The 26,306-nt window shown below is 42.9% G+C and overlaps 1 protein-coding gene across 1 annotated transcript in view; it reads right to left on the bottom strand.

Annotated features, from left to right (window-relative positions):
- LOC149454978 (protein kinase C beta type) overlaps positions 1 to 22,786 on the bottom strand; it is a gene marked incomplete at its 5' end in the record, with an annotated part of 68,816 nt that extends 46,030 nt beyond the window's left edge. Inside the window, 5 exons of the mRNA XM_089686776.1 lie at positions 5,644 to 5,751; positions 9,528 to 9,608; positions 10,930 to 11,068; positions 18,715 to 18,777; positions 22,695 to 22,786. Coding sequence (XP_089542902.1) covers positions 5,644 to 5,751; positions 9,528 to 9,608; positions 10,930 to 11,068; positions 18,715 to 18,777; positions 22,695 to 22,786 — 483 coding nt within the window. The remainder of the gene's footprint in view (positions 1 to 5,643; positions 5,752 to 9,527; positions 9,609 to 10,929; positions 11,069 to 18,714; positions 18,778 to 22,694) is intronic.
- Positions 22,787 to 26,306: the final 3,520 nt, after the last annotated feature.

The following is a 26,306-nucleotide window of genomic DNA, read 5'->3' as shown; positions in this document are numbered from 1 at the left end:
GCTTCCAGGTTTTTTTTGCCAAAGCTTAATTGAACAAGCTGAAGTTAGACGCTGATTGGCCACCATACACAGCTGCACCAAATTTTGCAATCTCCAGTTCTAGGGCCAATACACACTGACTTGAGCTAAAATGTATGGAAAATACATGAACATTTCCATTCATTTTATTCACGTTTTAACACGCGCTGACATCCGTTGTCATATATTTTGGATGTCCATTGACATGCATGTGTAGCATTATGGTGTGAATAGGACACATTGGAAGTTATTGTTTTCGAGATGTCTGTTGATCTGCGTTTTACAGCTGGGCTAAAACACAGATAAATACAAATCAACCCCATTGCGTCCACAGGACAGGAAGCCCTGCCATGATGAGACAGGAGAAAGCATGAAGCGAGAAGCAGGCAGACTGATAAAATCCAGTTTGTAGTCCTTGATAATGATACTATGGACCGCAGTATCTGAGATTTCCTCACAGATATCCCAATAACATGAAAAGTGGTGGCGCCCCATTATCTCGAAGAGGCCTTGGATGGTTTAGAGGGCCACGTTTTCTTTTAAAAGTACCTTCCTATCTTAAATTTGGCATTAAAAGACAGAGGGATGAAAAGGAACTGTACCTAACCTCAGGAGTAGATCTACTGATGTAGGTGAAAGCATTTTTCTTTTGGGGGAGGAGAGTACTCCTTACTCCCAAGGAGGGGCCAAGTAGGTGTATGCCTTCAAATGGTAAACAATGAAGGGGGTTTTTGTATGTGAACTCAGCTGACCAAAATGTATGCCAAAAAATCCTGCCCATGTGGACAGAGAGAAAACTCATCTTGGAGATTTGGTGAAGTGTATCTGTCCTGCTATTCCCGCAGTAGCGCAACACTATAGGTGAAAGGTCTATTTGACGGAGACCTCCATAAGCATGCAGCTAGGATTTTGAGCAATACATTTAGTCTAGGCATTTAGTCTGGCAGACTGTGGTAGATGCAACCATTGCTTACATGGCTGGGCCCACCAAGGAAAAGAAAGGGTCTTACCCTCATTGCTACTGGGTCTCTGAACATGGTATTATCCTCCATGTGGAAGCATTAGAATCTTGTGAAGACAAAAAAGGCAGTGTATACTACAGGATGCACCAGTTTCCAATGGAAACTTTTTTCAACAGGATACCATTGGGTAAAAAGTTTTGGTGGCGTACAAATCTTCTCTGGGTGAGGCCAGTTCCCACAAAAATCAGACTCTACCAGCGAGTGGACTAGGAAGGTGTTGGCTGGTTTAGGGAGTTTAAGGATCCTTATGTTGAATACCTTAGGATGAGTAGGCTTAGGCTGTTTCAATGCTAAGCGAGAGCATACAGCATTATAAGGGTATCCTTTAGCTTGTATGAAATCTCTAACACGTGTGCCATCGAGATATGATGCCTCAGAAAGAGAGAGAGATGCTCCTCAACTGTTACTTCCTCCTCAAGCACTCTGGCTCAAGGACAAAATATAAGATCGGTTCAGGAGCAGAGGTCAAAAGGGACACAGCTGTGACCCCTACTATCAATGGCTTCAATAAGGCCAGAAATCCTGCCCATTTAATCTGACATTGTGGCAAGAAAATATTTGGACGATAGAAAAAAGGAAACTGGTGTGGTTGATGGGCCAGCTGAATAGCCAGAGGAAGGCTGAGAGTCAGAGAGGGGGCAACCCTGAGAAGAAAGGGTACTTGGGCCCTGAATAAATGAACCACCACCCCGAATGTAGCTAAAAACCAAGTCTGAGCTAGCAAATCCATCTGACACTTTCGCCCTGGTCTCATGTTTTGCCATACTTGTGCAATTGTCCCCAGAGGGGTATTCAGAACTTCTGTAGCAGTAGAGAGAGGAGGAATACCTTGGCTCCAAGCAGTTGATGTAACCCAGGTATTGTGAAAACAGCTGTTGCAGTGTGTGCCAAGAGAGATCCAGAAGATGTTGGTGGCCCATAGTCCCATCTGCAAAGAGGAAGGGTGCACAGCTGCAGCAACCTCCCCCCACCCCTCTGAGAATGAGGCGGTGCAAGAGTAGTAAGCGCCGGGTTCGTACTAGCTGCCAGAAAGGGGATGAATGCAGGTGCCTTGTACTCACCACAATCCAGTAGCCAGGATACATAGGGGATTAACCCCATCTTGGTTTTGCCCCCCACAATGGGCTTACCCCTGCTGGGGTCTTCAGAGACAGGGCTCTGCACCAGGCAGACCATGGCCATTAGCCTGTTAAGCACCCCAAAGAAACCTCCATAGTAGCAGGTAAGCTTTTCTTAGTAAAGAGAATAGGTCTACCACCAAAAGACACTGGCAAAAATGGAGAATGAGAAGGGTTATATAATGGATGTCCCAGCAACTTTGTTTTGGAAGTGTACACTCACCTGGAAGTAGTACCAATATAATCCAGTTGCAATGATTAAAGAAGCCTGCACTGTACAACTAGAAAAATTACTTTCACACTTGTCCATAGACCTTGGATAATTGCTGTTCATGCAGGCACAATAAAAACATCAAGAAACGTGTTTTTTGTAAGCTTTGTGTATGACCATGAATGTTTCTGCTATGGAGTGAGGAGAAAGGAGCAGAGAGGTGGCACTTCCAACACAAACAAATAGAAAAAAACTCAAGAAAGTGATCGGACAAAGTTCAAACCCATTAAATCTTTTCCCACTAACACCGATTGGCCATGAATGTCTGCAGGTGTAACAGACATAGCTATCTAGACTGGTTGTCAATTATCTATGGCAGACAGTGAGTAAAGCAGACTTTCAGGACTTAGAGGTCTCTTTGTTTATGTGGTATCTCTTATGTCACCAATAACAGCAGGATGAAAAAGTGTGTATGTACTTCCCATATCTCTGTATATTTCCCAACTGCTCTATTTTTTAATCACAACGCAAAACACACATATGATCAAACTGGCCTTAGAGGGTGTGTTAGTATGGATGACTGTATGTACTTACAAAACAGTACTTAAGCAGCCCATAGATTAGGCAGTTTTCTTTCCTTCCACTACGGAAATAGAAGTGATCGACTTCCCCATCAACACAGTCAGTGCTGATGGGGGAATCCCTACCACAGTGCTATTGTGTTCTGCTGGTGGGGAGCCTTCCCTGCTGGCAGAACACGATGATCACTGCTGAGGGCAGTACAACCAGCCTGCCCATAGATGGATCAAATCTTGGCTTGTCCCTGCTGAAAGCGGAACTTCACCCAAAAGGGGAAGTTCTGCTTTTCTGCTCCCCCCTCTCCCACTTTTCTATACCTAAATTTTTTTTTGGGGGGGGGGGAGCAGGTACCTGGTTTTGAACATTTGCGTGGAAGCTCCAGTCTGCCCTGTTTCCCCGCAGCCCTATTGGGACACGACACAGGTGCCAGGAGACTACGGGACCACATAGTGCAGTGCGGCTGCACATGCGCAGTGGTTAGTTAAGATGCCGGCACTGGGGTGAAAAACTGGTCCGGGCGAGGACAGTGCTGAGGAAAGATAAGTGTCCTTATAGCAAAAGTCAGCAGCTACAGTATTTTTGACTGCTGACTTAATTTTTTGTGGGGAGACTGAAGCTCCTCTTAAACCGGCCAAGATTCAATCCATCTATGGTTGGCTAAAGCATGCAACAAAGCATTATAAAATAGTGTGCGCAAAAATAATCAACCCACTTCTGGTAGGAAGCACACAAACCACAGCAAGCAATCTGTATTCAAGCTGGAAGAGTTCTGAATTTCTCTAATAGCTAATCGCCACACCACAGGAACGGCTTTCTGCCTATGGCTGCCAGGCATCTCTGTCTCCCACTCACTTATTTCTGCCGCCTGTGGTGGAGGAGCGTCAGCCCAAGCACAGGGACATCCCGAGCAGATGTTTGGATCGCTGTCATTTCACTTTGGATTCACGCGCCATTTAAATGACGAGAAAAACACACACAGACAATTATAGACAAGCTGACTCCCCCTCCCTACAACTGCGGGGATGGGATGGACCCAGGTGCTGCACAGAATAGGAACACCATAGAATGAACTAGACTGTGGAAACAAGTTTGCAGGGAGGTATTCCTCTGGATCTGTTCTGATATTACAATGTTGTCCAATCTATAATCCTTTTTTCAGGCAATCCCTATATTATTCTATACTGTATTGCTGGACATCCATTGTGTGCAAGTACCAAGACACACAGTACTGCTTTATATGGATTATTTACACTTGAAGACCAACCCTAATTTAAAAAAAAAAAAAAAAAAAAAACACAAAAAAAAAAAAAGGAACCTAGCACTAGTAAAAATGAAAGCAGCTCTCAAGGAAATGCCTACCTCCTCTTCGGAGCTGGATGATCCCCAGTATCATCCAACCAGCTTCCTGTGAGCTCAGCAAGAGGTAATGGACGCACCCGAGGATGTGTCATCATGCCAGTTTGGGCTCACAGTTCTGGATGGAATGGTGCTCATAAGAGCTCATCCATCACTAGAAGATAAGGGGAACCCATGGCGTCACAACCAGAAAACTCCAAAATTTCAGGTGCTTTTAATAGGCTTTTTAATGTTGTGTCAAAAGCATGAGACCAAAAAGCTGAAATACAAAGTGGTCTATTAGGAGGAGGTTGGCATTGGCTCTCCTGACCAGGGCCGTAGATAAGGGGGTACCGCCAGTCCTCCTGTACGTTGCCCAGGTCAGCTGGGTGAATCAGATGTGGGAAGGGAGGGTGATCGACACGGCGGGGGAGGGAATTCCTGGATCGGTTCTATTAATTGCCCCCACTGCACTAATCATCCTTCCTGTGTACCATACATTTCCCCCTGTGTGCCCCCAACCCCACAGCGCTGCCAGCTTCTCTCCTCTCCTTTCTACTAGCAGCTGCAGGCACACAATAGGATCCTTCAGGTTGGAGAGTGGGGGAAGAGTCAGATAAATACCTCACATTTTCCAGACGTTCCTTTGCTGAATTAACACAATGAGTGATTGGTACTGAGCACTCACTGTGTTCATTCATAATTGAAGCATAGTAAACTGTTTTTTTTTGGGGGGGAGAGGGGACCCTGTCAGGTTGGCTGTATGTGGCCCCGTGGTTTTTAACAGCAGCTCTGCTCCTGACTACAGAAAATGTGGGAAGCTAGGGTGGGGTGGTCTTCAAGTGTAACATCCCAGATTGGTCCCTGAAGACTGGTTGAAAATGCACCAGGAGCAACATTAATCGATAGATGACAAGAGTTTAACATGAAAGCTTACTTCAGGGCCTCACATTCTGTCAATAGACGGAAACCCTGCCTGTCTACTATTTTTAATAGAGTAAAGTAGATCATGCAAGTAAAATATAACAAAAAAAAATCACTGTCTAGGAAAGGTTATAAACATTTATATTGTCCTTTAAAAATAAGTGTGGTCTTATGACCTCAAGACAGCAGTTAAGCTGGTCACGCATGTTACAACTTGATTGAACAATCTCCTTTAATTCTACCAGCAATTATGTATTAGGAAAACCTGCCTAAATGGAGAAACTGTATATTGTTAAAGATGGTCTTACTAAATAGTTGTTGGTAAATCTAAAGGAGATTGCACAGTGATTGCACAATCAGATTGTAATATGTGTAGACAACTTGAGGTATGTGGAATTTTACAATGTTGGAAGATATGAGAAGATATGTCCCCTACCCCTTTGCATATAGCCACAGCTTCCTTGGACATAGACTTGGGATAGGCTACATTGTGCTCCATGATGGACTGGAATAGTTCATCTTCATCCTCCCCTTCAAAAGGAGCCTGTAAGAGGAAACAGTGTAGTTACAAGGAGATGTACAATCCACAGGGTAACAGCCGAACACAACCTGCGAAAAGACGACTAGACAGCAGACTTACAGCACAGTGGCTTAGTAGGTAGGATTTCTGGTTGGAATCCCAACTAAATACCATCTACATGGACCACGCATGTCCTACTTGTGCTTGCTTGGGTTTCCTCCGGGTTCTCTGGGTTTCCCTCCACATTCCAAAGACATGATGGTAGGTTAACTAGCTCCTGTCTAAATCGGCCCTAGTATATGTATGTGTGATCTTAGATTGTAAGCTCCCAGGATCAGGGCCCTCCTAACTCTCTTGTATTGAACTGTATCGTTGCTGTATTGTCTCCCATTATATTGTAAAGCGCTGAGCAAACTGTTGGCGCTATATAAATCCTGTATAATAATAATAATAATAATATAAATCCTGTATAATAATAATATATAAATCCTGTATAATAATAATATATAAATCCTGTATAATAATAATATATAAATCCTGTATAATAATAATAATAATAATACATAAATCCTGTATAATAATAATAATACATAAATCCTGTATAATAATAATAATATATAAATCCTGTATAATAATAATAATATATAATTCCTGTATAATAATAATAATAATGTGAGTTAGGGACCTTAGATCCTTGAGGGCAGGGAATGTACAATAAATAAGTAAAGTGCTGCATAAATATTGGCGCTATATAAATTGCCGTAATAAATAAAATGAGATATACTGTACACTACTATGGACACACCTGAAATTATTGCGTTCTAGTTTTCAGTACTGTTAAATCTACATAGGCAGATCAGACAATTGTGCTCTTCTAACCTTGTGGCAATAGTTTGGGGAATGTTCTTTCCTGTTGATCCTACTAGAAATTCATTGCGGTCCTGTGCATTCTGCAGTGTGATCTCAATGTTATCAGTAAATGTGTTAGGACTACAGATCACATCTCCCTTTGTTATGGAGAAGATGTTGAGGTGTTCTGTAGTTCACCATTGGGAACTTGTTCACTTCAGCTTCACAAAAGACTCAGAGCTATTAAAGTGATACTAAAGGCTTTTTTTTTTCCGAATCAACAAACATGTGTGTGTAATTGGTTTGCACAGAACAGCCCTGATCCTCCTCTTCTTGGGTCCCTCACCGGTGCTCCTGGCCCCTCCCTCCTGTCAGGAGCCCCCACAGCAAGCTGCTTGCTATGGGGGCACCCGTTGCTCCCTGTTTCCATTCATACAAGAAGCTGCGACTCGGCCCCACTCCCTCTCTCTTCTCATTGACTCACTGGCTGTGATTGACAACAGCAGGACCCAATGGCTCCCGCTGCTGTCTCAGCCAATGAGGAGAGGGAGTTCCGGGATAGCCGAGACTCCAGTGCATATCGCTGAATCCAGAGGGGGCTTAGGTGAGTATTAAGGGGGGCTGCCTCACAGAGAATGTTTTTTACCTTTATGCATACAGGTAAAAACAACCTTGAGTCTTTACAACCACTTTAACTTCCTCAGCAACAAAACTTCAGTAGCAGAAAGACAACTGGACATCTCATCTCTGCACAGAAGGTTTCTACAGGACTCAAATGCCTGCACAATGTGGGACACAACTCATTACAGGGAGGTTACACTAAAGTTATCACTTAAAGCGGAGTTCCACTCACCTGTCAAAAAATAAATGTCAGCAGCTACAAAAACTGCAGCTGCTGACTTTTAAAAAACAGCCACTTACCTGTTCCTCAGTCCCACGGTGTGCCCCCTGCAGCTCGTTTCACCGGCTGTCCTGGATTCCAGGAGCCCGGCATCTTCAGTGTGGGCACCCGGCTGTGATAGCTTGCGGCTTCACAGCCGGGTACCCACTGCGCATGCGTGAACAGCCTAGGCAATCAGAATGAAAGTGGGAGCGGGTACCTGTCAAATTCGGGTACCCGCGCCCCCCCTGCCCCCCAAAGGTGCCAATCCTTAATGGAGAGTGGGGGAGCAGTCCTTAAAGCGGAACTTCCCCATTTAGGTGGAGCTCTGCTTTAAGCTATAGAGAAGATTTTTTTTTTACTGGCTAAAGCTGAGCTTTAAGGGAACCCATTCTCTTGCAGTGAAAAAGTACAAGTTCGCTTTAACTGCTGATGTTATTCATCATCTGGATACCAATTATATGTGGATACAAATGACTATTAGTCTGTCATTGTATTTCTATACTGTGGTGGCAGTAATGCCTTTCTATCTAATCGCATACTGAAACAATGTATCTGATTGATGTCATTATGTAGGGGATGTTTTAATCATGGCTGAAGGTTATTTAGAATCCCCTAAATATTCTTTTAATTGGCTGGAATATTGCAGGATACAGTTTTATCATGTAATTTCATGGCTATATGGCAATGCTGACATTACATAGGCAGCAACAATTATATTTATATATATATATATATATATATATATATATATATATATATATATAATGTTATACTTTTAGTCATCGTGAATACTAACAATTTCATTATAACAAGAACCCATGGTGTGCCACCAACCCAAACTTCAGACTTCTATTACTGTTCTAGAAGATAACTGAAAGGTAGGTGAAGCACCTCTTGAGGGGGGACTGTATTTTTTATTTAGCAACCTTTACTGCAGGTTTGTTTTAGGGAGTGCAACAGAACCGACCCCAGACTGCGCTTGGGTACTTCCGTTAGACTACCGCTTCCCCGTCCGAACACCGACAACAGACACCACAGCCGACCATACAAGACTAGACACCAATCTTGAAGTAATCCAGAAGATAAACTAGTTTATTTCAACACAGATACAAGATATTTATACTCAAGGGATAGCCCCCCTCCCTGCATAATGACACAGGGCGGGGCAATCTACATTTAGTAACAAGAGACACATTCAAACTTCACACCAGCAGACAGTCCCATCAGGAGGCAGGGCTGCTGGAGACACCCCCCCATCCCCCACTAAACTAATACACATAAACACATACATCCCATAATAGTTTGCTCCCAAGCCTGACAAACAATAGAACAATGGGATGCAACCACATAGCATTAAACAATCCACAACCCCCGCCCCACCTATACATGTCTACACAATATTAGGACAGATCACCCTGTACCCCTAACAGGCACAGGGTGACTTACACATAATAGGGATATGGGGAGCTGAGACAGGGGTCTCCCCACCTCTCCAAAGTGAGCTGGGTTCCATAGACCCTCCCCACCCAAAGTGACTCCTGTCACAGGGAGGAACACCCCTAAGACCTTTTTACACCTAAAATATCAACATGGTCCCCTTAGACTGAATACATTTGAACTTCTGCTCTTAGGTAGGACCACTGATTTTACTCAACATGACTTAGCTAGGTATGATTGAATGAGAACAACAAATCTCAGCTTCCCCAAGCTTTCAGTGTTTCAATAAAAGCAAAGCTGTTAATCAACAAGAAATAGCCAAGTCGGCTCTAAAATACAACAGTCAGAAGTATTCAGGTGTAGCTGTATTTAGTGAAAACAAGGCTCTGGCTTTTTTATATAGACCTGACAATCTCAAGGATGACAGCAGTGAAAGTAGATGCATACAAATTGGAGGAAACCAAAGCTGCCTACAGTAATCAATCCAATTTGGATAGTATGTTTCAACCTCCGACTACACCATGACTAGATGGTGTTAACAAGACTAACAGTTTTTCATCAATTTTAACAAAAACAGTAAAAAGTTAACCAAAATAGAGAAATAAAAAGTTGGAATTAAATAAATATTTACCTGCCCAGCTAACATTTCGTAAAGTAAGATGCCAAAGGCCCACCAGTCCACAGACTTCCCGTATGGCTGGTAAGCAATGATCTAGATCAAGGAAATACAAAATGATTAAGAGATTTATGTCAGCTTCTGAAAAGAACACTAAAAACATCCAAAACATTTTCAGGCCTCTGTCCTGTAGGGGTTATGGGGGAGGCAGTCTGACCTGGTGAGTCTAGACCTCCATTTGCCATAATAGATTTCAGCTACTTGAGAAGGATTCGAAGATGTGTCCAGAAATATAACCATTTTCTGGGACTAGCATGGGATCCTCTCTTCACATAGCCTAGTACAGCTCCTGGAAAATCTTCCCCACAGAAATTCTTATAACATGCACCATTATTTCAGTAGGTACTTCTCTATTCAAAGTATCTGTGGCTGGACCATAATGCTTCTCCTCAGACTATTGCAAGCCAAACAACTTAGTGGATAAAACTCACAACTTTTGCCTGCACTTAACATCTTGCCCATTTGGTCATTACCCAAAGCTTCTGACCATAAATCACGATAGATACTCAAGCCTTACCCAAAAAATCAGCTCACAGTTCCCTCCTGGAACTGGAAAAAAATCTACAGGACTGCAACAAGTGGACCTCATCAACTTACTAACCAGGCACTCCCTCTTTTTAGCCATGCATAGTAATCTGAGATAACCAAACTCCTTCACTAGGCAGGGTCTTCTCCTGCAAGACTAGACCCCAAGATAGACTTTCAAAGAGTCTCTAGGCCTAAGGTTTACAGCTGAAGCTTCACACTCAGCAGAGAATCCATATAAAACCTTTTCAGAGAATTTTGAACAAAAATTTTATTTTTTTGCATACGTTAATCCTTTATTACCAGAAATACTTTTTTTTTCCACCTTCCCACCCACTAGCCAGCTAAAATTCAGTCAAAACAAAAAAGTTTAGTGATATTTTACAAATGTCCAATGTAATGAGAATGCAGTATGGTTTGTCAGCAGCATAGGCTCAGAGTAATCCTCATCTCTCATAGCAGTCCATTTTCAACAGGGTCCAAGCTGTGTGACCACTTTCATCTCCTTGCTTCTATAGCACTGCCTGTATGGTCAAAACTCATCCTCTTATTGCCTCAGCTATGACTATTACCAGCTTTTTCCAATTTGTACCAGCCCAGCAAACTCTTACCCTCCTCAGTTATGCCTGGTGTATTATCTAAGCAACCAGGGAGCTGCAATGGCTGAATGCCAAGGGGTTGTAATGCATTTACATATGAAAGAGGCTTTCAACTAATTATTAGCAAACATGTTTTTTGGGCATGCCCAACTGTTTCCAGATTTTAAAACATTTTCCTTGCCGCTTAGCCATGGTAAACCTGAAGTCACATGTTAGTATATGGCACACATTACCTCTGGGGCAATATAGTCTGGGGTGCCACAAAACGTCTTTGTTGTCACTCCATCCCACATGTTCTCTTTACACATCCCAAAGTCTGCAATCTTGATGTGACCCTCCGAGTCCAACATAACATTGTCCAGCTTCAAGTCCCTGGATGGACAGAACATTACACATTAACTCAAAGAAAAGAGTACATTCTTGTCACAGCAGCTAATGGTTGGATTGGGCATCTTTATAAAATATAAAAATGTTGAGGATTTTATGAATTTTATAGCATAGTTATATTGATCAAGCTGGATCCAATGTAAGAATGCATATACCATACCTGAACGATCCATGTGGAAGCTGCAGATCACCGTAGTCGTCGTCCCTACTACAGTGATAGCAGCAGTCTTCCAGGTCCAGTGCCAAATGGCTACCCTTCTTCATAGTAACCATAGGGGTTTGCTTGCTCCCCACCACTGCCATTCACAGAACAACTGGTATTTTTTTCAATGAATACAAGGCTTTTGCCAGTTTGTCAAGGTCGAGAGGTGGGATTATAGCAGGGCTTAAAATTTCAAGTTCTGAGCTACTAGCCAGTCCTTAGAGTTACTTGCCACCAACAAACACACACAGAGACATGTACACACACACAGAGACATGTACACACACGCATTGAGACACATAGACACATGTACACACACACATACAGACACAGGCACATACAGACACGCATACACAGATACAAGTACATACACAGAAATACACACGCACAGACACATGTACATACACACACAGACACATGTACGAAAAATACACACAGACACATGTACGTACATACACACAAACACATGTACATACACACAGACACATGTACAATTGTACATGCATACACACAAACACACATATACCCCCACCCCATAAAAAGTTGCAGTACTTTGTTGTTCACTCACAGATCCGGGTACTGCACTCTAGGGGGAGGCAGAGAGCACAGCACACACTCCTTCCTTTGCTTTCACTGCGCTCAGCTTTTGAGCAGTCTGACGGCTCCCAGTGCCAATGACAGATCCGGCCTGAGCTCTGAGCCTGCTCAGCAAGACGGTCCTGGGGGACACACGCGCCCCCACCATAATTTCCACTCGCCATTGACGAGCGGAAATTTCAAGCTCTGGATTATAGCGTCACAATCTCTGCTTTGTTTAATCAGAGCATGCCTTATATCAATTTGGAAAAAAAAAATACAAGCATTCTGTAAATGTTTGGCAGTGCCAGGCACAAGAGCCCAAAAGGCTGAACCTATCTCTGTGGTTAGGACCACTAATACTGCAGTGATTTGGAGCTTCCACAGGGGTCGCTCAGGTGTGAGATATGTACACTTTCCTTGGTCAAATTTGGGTCAATGCAACTAAGCAAAACTTAATATCTAAACTTAAGCTTTAAAGGGTAAATCCCCCCCACAGGTAACGCCGAACAAAGGTGAGTACTGGTTAAGCTCTCTCCTGGCTGCTTACATCTCTTGCAGACACCAGGAATATGATCTGCCTTTGCTGCCAAAACAGAATGTGAGTGAAATATAAAGATTACATCTGCTTAGATGTATACAGTAGAGTAGGGGTGCTCAACCTGTGAACCGCAGAGCCCCCTAATGTGGCCTGTGACCTCATATTCTGGAAAGGTGGGTCGGCAAGCAAAGATCATTGGTTGCCAACTCACCATCCCAGAGCGTCAGAGTGCATGGAGCCGGCACTGGAATCGAAGAAAGCAAGCAGCCGCAGAGGGAGAAAGAGCTGCATAAGCTGATGCTTCCTCTGTAGTGCCAGCTCCCGTCTCAGGCAAAGTGATACCAAGTGCACTTTTCCTGGGACTTTTCTAGCAGCTAAGTGATGCCAGCAGAAGCTCGAAGAGAAAAAGGTCAGTTTATTAAACTTGGGATATGTCTCTACTACCTTTGCACATCTAGACTTTGTAATATTTGACGCTCTTCTTTGAAGAGCTGCTCAAGTTCAATTAAATTTGATGGTGACCGTATGTGGACTGCAGTCTTCAAGTCATTCCACAGATTTTCAATGGGGTTTAAGTCTCTAACGAGGCCATGGAGGACATCCACCTTTTTCTCCTTCAACCACTGTGGGCTCATTTTTGCGGTGTGCTTTGGGTCATTGTCATGTTGGAAGGTAAATCCTTCTTTCCATTCACAACTTTCTGGCAGAAGGCAGCAGATTTTCCTCAAGAATTTGACAGTATTTTGCCCCATCCATTTTTCCTTCTATCCCGACAAGCGCTCCAGTCCCCGCTGCAGAGAAACCCACCATAACAGGATATTCCCCCCTCCATGCTTTACTTTAGGAATGGTGGTATTTGGATGGGAAGCTGGATTGGATTTCCTCCACACATACTGTTTAGTATTGTGGTCAGATGAGGCTAAAATTCAATGATTTGGCCTCAACACCTTTTTCCATGTGGCTTCAGAATCTTCAAGGTGCGTTTTGGCAAAGCCCAGTCATGACTGCATGTGGCCTTTCTTGAGGAGCAGATTTTTTCTTCAAACCCTCCCATACAAGCCACATTTGTGGAGAATTTGTGATATTGTTGTCACATGCACACAATGTCCACTCTGTCAAAAAAATTTCTGCAACTGCGTCAAAGCTGTAGACCTCTTGGTAGCCTCTCTGACCAGTTTCCTCCTGGGTCTTTCATCCAGTTTGGAGCAATGTCCTGAAGGTCTGTGTTGTACCAAATACCTTCCACTTCTTATTAATAGTCTTCACTCTGCTTCTAGGCATCCATACAACCTTTGACAATTTTTTGTATCCATCTCCTGACTTGTGCCTGTCCACAACTTTATCCCGGAGATCTTTTGACAGTGCCTTGCCACCCATAGTTGATTGACTGTTTCAGTTGCATTGCCAGGGACTGAAATGCTCCAGGAAAGCTCCTTTCATGCTGAGCTAATCACAATGACCACAGCTGATCACAGTTGAAAGTCAAATGGCTTTGCGTGTAATTGAGAAAATTGAGAAGGTGATTAGCTACACCTGATTGCGTTTACAAGTCATTTTTAGGAGGGGGGGGGGTTATCCTCTTTCCAACTCAGTGATTCTGTTTTTGATTTTTTTTTTTTTTTTCTGACATGTTGGTGTTATATCTCTCACATGGATGTTACAAGTTACACTGAGTAAATACAGCTAGATAAAGCAAAAACTGTGTGTTTTAATTTTAGGCTGCAAGGAAACAAAATGTGATTATTTTAAAAGGGGCGGATCCTTTTCTATACCCACTGTAAATTGCCCCAGCATACAACACTGCATTGCGGCTATAAGTCACCTAGTCATAGGCAGGGCTTTTGTGGTGTCATAGTTTTGTAGAGCTCCGAAATGTAACATTGTGAATGTGCAGAGGCAAGCGGCCATGTTATACATCCATGAGACTATGTAGGGTGAGTGCAGCCACCTTCAAACAGGAAGTGGACTCCAATGATTTTGGATATTATATCATACTTGAGCATACTGAATAGTGGGTCACATCAATGAGAAATATTAACGCTGAAGAAGGTGAGCAAGACTATTTTAATTTTTAAAATATTTAGTTACAAACTTTAAATTGTTACTAAACCCTCAACAGTAAAATGCAGTAAAGCATGCTGGTTATACTCACTGTGGAACCTAAGGGGTTAATCCTCTGCATTGTGTAAAAAGGATGTTTGATCCTGACTTCTCTGATTGTCCCCTTCTTCCAATGTCCCTGTTATCTCCTGATCAGACATATCGTGTGGAGACACTCTGCACATGCTCGGTTTGGTGTGTATTGCTAGAGAGGTTTTTTTTTTCTTGGGAGAGTGCATGTGAGCAGCACAGGGAAAATCAGCACTGTCCAGACAGAGGTCAGGGGTTCTGCATCCTCCTATAGCAGGGGTTTCAAACTGGCGACCCTCCAGCTTTTGAAAAACTACAAGTCCCATCATGCCTCTGCCTTTGGGAGTCATGCTTGTAACAGTCAATCTTGCAATGCCTCATGGGACTTGTAGTTTTACAACAGCGGGTGGGCCACCAGTTTGACACTAGCGAATATAGGCAACTCCTCCTACAAGCTTTAACCAGTGCTTTCCTGGACACTGATAGAAGTCACAAGACTGCTCTAACTGCTGATGAGAAAAGGTATTTAGCAGTTTATATTTACTAAACTAATTGCATTTCCATGTTGTGTGTACTGTGGGAGACCAGATATAGTGAATGCAGGGTCCGGGGAGACCGGATCTAGTGAATGCAGGGTCCGGGGAGACCGGATCTAGTGAATGCAGGGTCCGGGGAGACCGGATCTAGTGAATGCAGGGTCCGGGGAGACCGGATCTAGTGAATGCAGGGTCCGGGGAGACCGGATCTAGTGAATGCAGGGTCCGGGGAGACCGGATCTAGTGAATGCAGGGTCCGGGGAGACCGGATCTAGTGAATGCAGGGTCCGGGGAGACCGGATCTAGTGAATGCAGGGTCCGGGGAGACCGGATCTAGTGAATGCAGGGTCCGGGGAGACCGGATCTAGTGAATGCAGGGTCCGGGGAGACCGGATCTAGTGAATGCAGGGTCCGGGGAGACCAGATCTAGTGAATGCAGGGTCCGGGGAGACCAGATCTAGTGAATGCAGGGTCCGGGGAGACCAGATCTAGTGAATGCAGGGTCCGGGGAGACCAGATCTAGTGAATGCAGGGTCCGGGGAGACCAAATATAGTGAATGCAGGGTCCGGGGAGACCGGATCTAGTGAATGCAGGGTCCGGGGAGACCAGATATAGTGAATGCAGGGTCCGGGGAGACCAGATATAGTGAATGCAGGGTCCGGGGAGACCAGATATAGTGAATGCAGGGTCCGGGGAGACCAGATATAGTGAATGCAGGGTCTGGGAAGACCAGATATAGTGAATGCAGGGTCTGGGGAGACTAGATATAGTCAATGCAGGGTCCTGGGTTTAGTAACACGAACACAAAATGTACCCCTAGGAATGGTAGCAACTTTGCCTTTGATTGACATTAATTGGACCAGAAAAGCAGTAACATTTGTATTGCCTGTACTAGCATGGCCCCATCAGACAGCAACTGCCTCTAAAAGCATCCTTGTTTGTGAAGAGACAAGCGGGTCCACAGCTTTGACTACTTGTCCTATCTGGACATTCACTAGGCAATAGGCTCCTGTGGAGTATACAGCTCCCTCTGCCTAGCAGCCTTCAAGTGACACCTGTGCTACCTACATTTCCTCTAGTAAGCAACCTTAGACTGGCCATACATTATACAATTTTCTTCAGAAATTTGCTTTAGATTTACCAAAAACCATATAATAGGAGGTCAAACCTGAACAACACTTTCAATTCTATCTAATTAGGCAGGCCCTTGCACTACATAGTTGAAGGTAAATCTAAAGGCAGAAAATTGGAAGAAAATTGTATAGTGTATGGCCAGCCTTAGCCTGCAATCTCGTTTGGGGCAGGGCTGAAGTGAACAGTTTAATGTGGTCTGCAAATTATCTACAAAATAAAGCAGTCTTAGATTAATGAAATAAAAACTGAAAGCCACATATAGATTCCTTTCATTTAATGTTAGGAGGAAGGTTTCAGGAATGACAAGTTTACAGAGAAGCAAAGCTAATGACACACACCCACGCACTCCCACACAACGTATTCTCAGAGCACTAATATTGCATCGAATCAATACACTGTGTGCACTGACCCCAATGTGCTCATTAACGCGCCTGCTGGAAAACGCTGCAAAATCCCCTCATTCCTGTTGGATATGACTTTCATCAGGTGGACATGAGATATCTTAGGAGGATAGGTCATTAGGAGATTTAGCTGTGCTCTTTGTAGGAGTAAACCCCGCTCGTCTCCCGTTTCACCCCAGGATGTCTGCCACATCTACATGCCGCTTCTATCAAATCCATGATCACAGAACACATGTGATGGGGAACAAGAAGACATGGAGCCAGTGTGGTGAACTGCCCACAACAAGTGTCAAAAAAGTGTCCGAGATACTTCTGATCTTGTTCAAGAGATGTTTTGATGCCTCATTTGTTTCAATGCTGTTGTTACAAAGATGGTGGAGAAAGAGACTAAAGCTGTCCATGCCTTAGTAACATTTTGTTAGAAATATTCCATTTTAACAATGTTCCAATTATTGGTCGGGGCAAATTGACGTTCTTTGTCGTTCACAGTGATGAGAAAATTTGAAAGAGCAAGATGGACTTCTCAAATATTTGTAAAGGTGTATAGGATTTTCGTTCAGGAAAGTCTATTCATTCCAAAATCCAATGGTAAAGTTTTAAAGTGCCTTCAAGCAAAGTTCATCAAGGCACTAAATGTATTGAGAGTTTTTGTATGAACGTTCGTTTGAAAATCTACTATATGGCCAGATTAACCCCTTCACGCCAGCGCCTCCTGGCCCTTTAAGGGTCCCGGGAGGTGGGGAGGGGTTAAGGGTCATGTGACCGTCGTGATGCGCCGTCACATGATCGGGAAAAGTCCCGATCGAAAGAGGAGATCGGGACCTTTCCGTGAGTACCGGACATGTGTGCTGGGAGCACGAGCTCTCAGCACATATGTCCTTTTTTAATAGAATGCAAATGTGTGGCCGCTCGGCATCTAGGCCCAGTGCGGCCGGCGTGAAGAGAGGAAGCAAGAGAAAGATAATGGAGAGGCGTGAGAGTTCAGAGGAATATGGAAACAGAAAGGGAGGAAAGAACTAAAGAAAGTAAAAGCAGAGGTAGAAAGAATAATGTAGGCTATACATGGTTCGAATTCCCAATGATTTTTCGTCCGAAAATTGGAAACGTTGTTCGTTCGGTAATCCGATGGCCATCATTGATTTCGAAAAATCGGCCGACCAAGTCATAAAGTTCACCCCATATAACATGCAAAACGTCTGTTTCTTCCAGGTCACGGCTCATGCACATATTCTTTTAGGAAAAACGATCATACAATTTGACCATCATTGAGTCGAAAATTGGTTGTTTTTCACAAATTTTTAACATGCCCAATCACCCAAAAGGGGAGGAACCACGAAAATCGGCCGGTGCCATTGACCCACTAACAGAGTGAAAATCAGCTGATTATTCTTATGTCTGATTTTCGGAAGAAAAATCGGTCGATTTTCGATGGATGTAAGGCCAGCCTAAGGGCCTTTCACATGGCTGTTCCATATGTCCGTTTTTCAGTTGTCCGTTTACGGATGAAAAACGGACACCCATGTAATTCTATGAACTAGCGGATGTAAACAAATGATCAAAAAAAAAAAAAAAAAAACCTAAAGGATAAAAAATGGATGTAAAAGAATCATCAAACCAACCTGGAATGGAATAAACAGACAAAAAACGGATGTAAACAGACATAGGGTCCATTTTTGCATTGGTAAACAAATGAAAAACAGACACCCATGTATTTCTATGGACTAGCGGATGTAAACGGATGATCATCTGTTTACATTCATTAATGTCTGCATCCGTTAACATCTGTTATTTTTAAACGGAAGAAAGCCCTGTTTTTCTTCCATAAAAAAAAAAAAAAAGGAACGGATCTAAATGGTTGTAAACAGACGAAAAACGGGTCTAAAACGGACATCTGGTCTATTTTTGCATTGGTAAAGGATGTAAACGGATGAAAAACGAATGTAAACTGATGAAAAAATGGATGTGAACTGATCTGATTTTTCTTGGAAAAACGTGACTGAACTGATGAAAAAAAAAGGAATGCCCGTGTGAAAGGACCCTAATGGAGGAAAAGGAGATAGAAAGAGGGATAGAGAGAGAAAACAGATGGGATAACTTGCGTCATACGTACCGGTACACAATGCCTTTGGTGTGCAGGAAGAGCAGTCCAATTGCAATTTCTGCTGCATAGAATCTAGCGTTAGAAACAAAAAAAAAAGGCTGGACTTTATTTGCTGGTAACCAGTATATAACATTGCTGTGCTGAAATGACTCCTAAAAGTAAAATAAATGGGCCTGAACTCCAAACGTGAAGATCTGATATCTTACATGGGATATTAAGAAAGAATTACCGTACCTGATAATTGTACCTTTTGTCTGTGAATCCTCCAGAAATATTGCAATGTACTTCCTGGTATGCAGGTTTGCCTAGGCACCCATGGAGTGGACTGACAACTCATGGGGCCCCCAGGCAATAGGGGATCATGGGGCCCCTGTGTCCTTGCCCAAACTCAAAAAAAGCCTATGAAAAAGGTACCAGGGGCATCTCATGGGGCCCCCTACTGACCCTGGGCCCTCGGGCTGTGCCCGAGTCTACAGCCTCACAGCTGTATATCTGCAGTCTGCAAAGCACTTCTGCCTCTGACTTCTAGACTCTCGAGATTTATGTGATTTTATTAAAATGAGATATATACTCAAAGTTCGGTTGCCGCGTTTCGAAGGGGGCCCCTTCTTCCTTGAGCTCTGAGGAAGAAGGGACCCCCTTCGAAACGTGTCAGGGGACTTTGAGAGCCTCCTCTCTTGATGTGATTGGCACTGGTTTTGCACTTCAGTGTTCCTTTGAGGATCTTATACGCTTGTTTTATTTCTTTGTTTGTCAGTATATATCTCATTTTAACCTCTTCAATACAGGGCACTTTTACCCCCTTCCTGCCCAGGCCAGTTTTCAGGTTTCAGCGCTCTCAAACTTTGAATGACAATTGTGCGGTCATACAACATTGTACCCAAACTAAAATTTTATCATTTTCTTCACACAACTAGAGATTTCTTTTGGTGGTATTTAATCACTGCCGGGGTTTTTAGTTTTTGCTAAATTAACAAAAAAAGACCGAAAATTTTGAAAAAAAAAAACATGTTTTTCTTTGTTTCTGTTATAAAAGTTTGCAAATAAATAATTGTTCTTCATAAATTTAGGCCGAGATGTATTCTGCTACATGTCTTTGGTGAAAATAACCCAAATTAGGATGTATTATTTAGTTTGTAGGAAAGTTATAGAGTTCACAAACTATGGGATAGATCTGAATATTGATCAATCCTGAAGTACTGACAGCCAATCTAATTTCTTGAGGTCCAAGAATGTCAGAATAGTACAGATATCCCCCAAATGACCCCTTTTTGCAAAGTAGACTCTCTTTTTTTGTTTTACTTTGCAGTACCTGTCATTGAGGAGCAGCTTTGACAGGAGGAAGCAAACCCCTGTTCCTTAACCAAGAAGGCTGCTTCTGCACAAAGGCAAGTACAAAACATGATAAATGAGTAATTAGGGAAAAAATACACTGCAGGAATCATGAGGAATCATGAGTAGTAATTTGCCCTCTCTTTGTATTCTTTGAACGCAGCCTTCATAATCCAGGTCCTATTTAAAGTAAAACATTTTCATTTTTTTTTTTTTGGATAGAGTAGGAAATGGTTAAACCCCTGCCAAGTTTCTTGCCATCTGTATCCCATTGGAGAGATTTTCCTTCACTTCCTGTCCTGTAGACACAACAGAAATCCAGAGGAAACCTTCTTTGAGACAGCTGTCATCGCACGCACCCCTACTGGAAATCTTTCCCTCCCTGTTCCAGTGGCAAGTTAAAACATTTTATTTTCCATTCACTTTAAGTCCTGGTGAAAATGAAGAAGTGATTTTTTTTCTTTTTTTACACCAGAGTAAATTCAAATATGGCTGAGACTTTGACACCAGAAGGATAAAACATTATCCAAGTTTACATCAGAAAGATCTGAGGTGTGTGTAGTGTAAGTCCCAAGTCACATTCTAATGTGCCATAACTAGCATATTGTGTATAAGGGGCTGAATACAGAAGGGTGCGTCACTGCAGTCGTGGAGAGCGCAGGCCTGTGCATTGGTAGAGTGGCCGCAAGTGCTGGGGAATGCGTCCGTGCAGTGGCAGCAAGTGCTGGGGAATGAGTCAGTGCAGTGGCAGCAAGTGCTGGGGAATGTGTCAGTGCAGTGGTGGAGAGCACAGACCTGTGCATTGGTAGAGTGGCAGCAAGTGCTGGGGAATGCGCCAGTGCAGTGGCAGCAAGTGCTGGGGAATGTGTCAGCGCAGTGGCAGCAAGTGCTGGGGAATGCGTCAGCGCAGTGGCAGCAAGTGCTGGGGAATGCGTCAGCGCAGTGGCAGCAAGTGCTGGGGAATGCGTCAGTGCAGTGGCAGCAAGTGCTGGGGAATGCGTCAGTGCAGTGGCAGCAAGTGCTGGGGAATGCGTCAGTGCAGTGGCAGCAAGTGCTGGAAAATGTGTCAGTGCAGTGGCAAGTGCTGGGGAATGTGTCAGTGCAGTGGTGGAGAGCACAGACCTGTGCATTGGTAGAGTGGCAGCAAGTGCTGGGGAATGCGTCAGTGCAGTGGCAGTAAGCACAGGGGTAGCATTGGTAGAGTGGCAAGTGAAATATCGGCATGTAGGAAGCACAGTGGCTTAATGGTTAGCACTTCCGCCTGGCAGTACTCGGGTTGTTGGTGCGAATCCCAACCACGGCACCACCTGCCTGGAGTTTGCATGTTCTACCTGTGCCTGCGTGGGTTTCCTCCAGGTACTCCGGTTTCCTCCCACACTTCAAAGATATGCTGGTAGGTTAACTGGCTCCTGTCTAAACTGTCCCTAGTATGTGTATGTATGAATGTGAGTTAGGGACCTTAGATTGTACGCCCCTTGAGGGTTAGGGACTGATGTGAATGTACAATATATATGTAATGCGCTGTGTAAATTGATGGCGCTGTATAAGTACCTGAAATAAATACATTGTTTTTTAAAGCTGCGTATGACTGTAGTAAGACCTCACCGCAGCTTTTTAACTGTTATTGGCAAACAATGCTAATGGTTAGCACTTCCACCTGGCAGTACAATGTATGTACAATATATATATGTAAAGCGCTGCGTAAATTGATGGCGCTATATAAGTACCTGAATTAAATAGAAAAATAAAAATGTGGGAGAGATGGTGAGAGAAAGATTGAGTGTGTCTAAGAAGGAAGTTTTCCTCATTTTCGGAGATTCATTTCCTGTTGCATCCCTGGGATAGGAAGTAAATGGAAATTTCCCCAATAGGACATGTAGCAAAAAAAAAAGTGAACTGACACCATGCCCTTCCCTACTTTATCCAAAACAAAAAAAGTTTTGGCTATACACGCACTTTAAACTCAATTCCATGCTTACAATCTTCCAATCTGTATCTTCAAAGTTCCAATTGTGGAGTGCACGCAGCTCTTGCATCTTTGTCTGCAATCTTCCTAGCTGTCAGGGATTTTAACCACAGGCCTCTGTCAGCCCGATATATACATATATATATAAAATGCGCAATGACTGCAGAAAAAGATGCAAGGGCCAGAAGCAGGACCAATGCCTTTGAAGCTGCAGATCTCCGAATCTGAGCCTGGAGGCGAGAGTGAAAACTTATACTCAACACCCAAATCTACAGATCAAGAATTTTCCAAAGTTTTCTCTTTTATATGTGTCAGACAAACTGATCAATGTTATTAAGTCTTGGCGAAGCGTGGCTGTACTGGGTGATATGTAAGCCTGCTTATATTTTTAACTTAAAAGAAATGAACGTTTTCGAAGTTGAAGAATTATTTTGCTATCCTCAATTCCCTATTCCCTTATTAAGACTACTTTGCCTTCTTCTCTCAGAATTGCGGATATGTCCCCAGTGGGATCTATATATTTTTTTATTTAACTTTGACTTGAGCAGCAAAGACAAGAAAAGCTGACTATTTTCAGACGCTGAGCTTTAATGAATCAAATCGGCCAATGGAAACTCACACTGTGCTTTATCATTACCAGATGACTCTTAATTTATCGGGAACTTACAGAAGAGCGCTCGGTCAAACTTACACTGCATGAGGTTCCTTGAATCGACCAACTTGTTGAATCTGATACATGAGGTCTCCGCCATTCACATACTCCATAACAAAATATAGGCGATCCTGCAACAAGTTAGCGAAAAGCAGATTAATTGCTGGGGAAACAGTAAAAGTTCAAGCGCAGTGTACAACGATTTCTTTTTCTCACTATAATTTATCAGTGTTTATTTAGCAACCGCTAAAGAACGAACAAATAAATTAGCACATTTTTTTCATTGCAGGCTTCTAAGGGCTCATGTACACGGGACATTTGGAAAACATTTCTGAATGATTGGAGACTGACTGCTGGGAAACGTAGATTAAAAAATGTCTGTTTAGCCGCGTTTGCATATGTTTAGAAGCGTTTTTTAACCACTTCCTGTCCGGATACTTTTTCCCCCTTCCTGACCAGGGCAATTTTCAGCTTTTAGCGCTATCACACTTTGAATGACAATTGCGCGGTCATGCAACACTGTACCCAAATGAATTTTTTACCATTTTTTTGAGACAGATAAAGCTTTATTTTGGTGGTATTTATTCACCACTGGGATTTGTATTTTTTTTGCTATGTAAATGAAAAAGTCCAAAAATTTTGAAAAAAAGTGTTTTTTTAATAAAATTTTGCAAATAAATAATATTTCACCATAAATCTTAGCCAAAATTTATTCCGTTATCTTTTTAGTAAAAAAAAAAAAATCCAAATTAGTTTATAACATTTTTTTTTTACATTTTTATTTTTTTTTATATTATTATTATTTTTTTTTTTACATACTGTCACCCTAGCAGTACAGTGTCACCATGGTGACACTGTACTACTTGTGGGGGGTGATGAAGATTTTTTTTTTTTACACTGATTGCTTTTACACCCATATAGGATGTAAAAGCAATCATTTCTCTTTCTCTCTGTGTGCATTCCTGCACTCATTGAGAAGTACTGAGTGAGCTGTGATTGGTCACAGCTTGTCACATGGTACAAGGCTTTTGTGAATAGCCTTGTACCATGTGACCTCTGTGATCATTCACAGATTTCACACGTAGTAAGCAATGATGTCACAATGACGTCTTGCTTACTACTTTGCATGTGATCACTGATTGGCCAATCAGTGATCACATGATCGGGACCTTGTACAGAGGTCCCGTCCGACGATCGGTGTTTCACTGTGTCCGGAGGACACAGCGGGCACCGGATCGCGGTGCTGCGCGCTCCCAGGGAGCACGCACAAGCAGGGTGCAGGGAGGCCATTTATAAACGGCCACCCGACCCTGCAGTGCCACCGTCCGGCCGTTTATATGCAACGGCCGGTCGGGAAATGGTTAAAGATAACCTCGGGAGACCTTCCCAAATGCCCAAAATGCACTGAAAAACAGTAAAAAATTAACTATTTCAGACATTTTGAAAGAAAGAGAGAGCAGAAGCAGAGAGAGCAGTATGTGTTGAGATGACATGTCTTTTCTGGTTGTATTCACTATGTATCCCATCATGAGCATAATGCGGCACGTTCTAACATTTTTTCCTTCACGCAAAACCTGGAACTGACTGCGCTGGTGTACCGGGTCCATTTGAATACATGGAAAATGCTTTGCATACATTTCTGGACAGCATCTGGATATGGAACAGTTAAACGCTTCTAAACGTAACTGATTATAAACGCAGTTAGCCACATTTACACGCGTTTACAAGCATTTGAAACGCTGATAAAATCTACTGCTGAACGCAAGTTTGGTGCGTTAAAAAAACGACTGTAAACTCAACTGCCTGTAAACGAAGATGTGTACACGGACACAGAGGAAACATTAGGGAGAGTTCAGGGGCTGCTAAAAAAAAAAAACGCAGAAAAGCTCCTAAACGTGAGTTTATCGGCTGCAGTGTACATGAGCCCTTAGCCCTAAACCAAGCTTGTCCAACGCACCCATGAGTGCGGCCCAAGGCAAAATCGTAAACTTGCTTACAAATGTTAATTTTTGTTTTCTACTTTTTTGTAAAAATGTGTTTACACTACGTGAACACATGCGGCCAAAGAAAAATGATGTCTCTTTACTGGATTTTTAGAAGTTTTATCTTCCCAAAGAAAAATCTCCCACTCTTCACAATCACGCCTTGTTCATGTCATCAGTTTTCGGCAGTAACTATATTTATGAGCAACTATTTTCAAGGATGAAGCAAAATTAGAACCAAAATATCTGATGAGTACCTTGAGAATTTATTGAGAATTGCTACTACATCCATCCAACCAGATATTGATGCGTTATTTATCAAACACAGTGTCATATATCCGTGTCAGTCAACAGCTCTCTGCTCTGCCACTCCAGTGCTCACTGGGGCGCCAGGCTGAGGAAAGGAAGGGAGTGGCTGGCTTTGGCTCTCAGTAGCACACAGAGGCTGAACTAGCTGCCAGTCTAGGCATCTGGGTGGATCCTGCCTGCATCTATAGCTCTGACGTCATGCCGCTGCACGGGTCTCAGAGCAGCAACTTTTCATGCAAGTTTACCAGCTGTCTTTACATACTGTTTGGATGCATTTTTATGGCTGAATGTTGGGTTGTGCAGATTATTTTAATAAATACTACACTATGACCATTCCTTGTTCACCATTCCTTTGAGTTTCACTGATACAGTAATGGTTAGTGCATAACCCTGTGGGAAGGGAAGGACAGAAGTGGTGAGTGGTTACTGAGCTGGAACAGCAAGGAGAGAGCGATCGGCTCAAAGAAATCAAGTTGTTGCTGATACATTCATTGTAGCCATCTTTCTGGTGAGTTTGTAATCCATTGGGTGACGAAGAGTGAAAATACACTGGAAGATCTGGGGCAGATCCTAGTTGGTGGTGGATGTCATGTTTATTTTTTATACATTTACATATGGACTTCTTTTACAGCCGGTTCACACGACAGAAACGTAGTCTAGATGCGTTCTGAATGCATTTCTGCATGCGCCTTTACATGCATTTTTGATGCATTCCAGAGCATTTTGAGATGCGTTTTTTGATGCATCCCCGTACAAATCAGTGCAGACAAAATGCACTAGAACAGACTGGTCTGAATTGTAATCCAAATTCCCCATTGTCCATGTGCTTTAGATACAGAAAATAATGTGAGCTTGCTAGTTCATTTCTACCCCCCCCCCCAAAAAAAAAGGGGGGGGGGTTTGGACGCAGCATCCCAGTGATCTTTGATCTCCCCTATATTGTCCAAGGAGATTCTCCACTTCTCAGGTGAACTTAGCTTTGAACCTTTTTATGAAAGGGGTGTTTTGACCGAATTGAAGCCAGTTGTAATCTCAAATTAGGGTTTGTTTTTATTTTGCAACTTAACTGCGCTCCTGTCCCAGCCACAATTAATGACTCTGGCATAATCCCAAATATGAGGCCTGCAGTGCTCTGTGTGAGCATATTGGTCTACTTTCAGTGGTTGACTCACCCCCTACTTAAGGAATGCAAGCACTGCTGAATAGACAACTGTACTGTGGCAGACATCTGGAAATAAACCGCAATACCATTATTTATTGTGTGTCAGATTTCTGGAATTAACGTTTTTGTAAAATGATTGTAAAGCTACATTTTTTCAAATAAAGAACATACATGTTATATTTACCTGCTCTGTGCAAT

Source organism: Staurois parvus, unplaced genomic scaffold (genome assembly GCF_062004578.1).
Source record: "Staurois parvus isolate SC_StPar_1 unplaced genomic scaffold, SC_StPar_1.0 ptg000412l, whole genome shotgun sequence".
Lineage (NCBI taxonomy): Eukaryota > Metazoa > Chordata > Amphibia > Anura > Ranidae > Staurois > Staurois parvus.
Note: the sequence above shows the minus strand (reverse complement) of the source record. Positions and strands in the feature narration are given on the sequence as shown.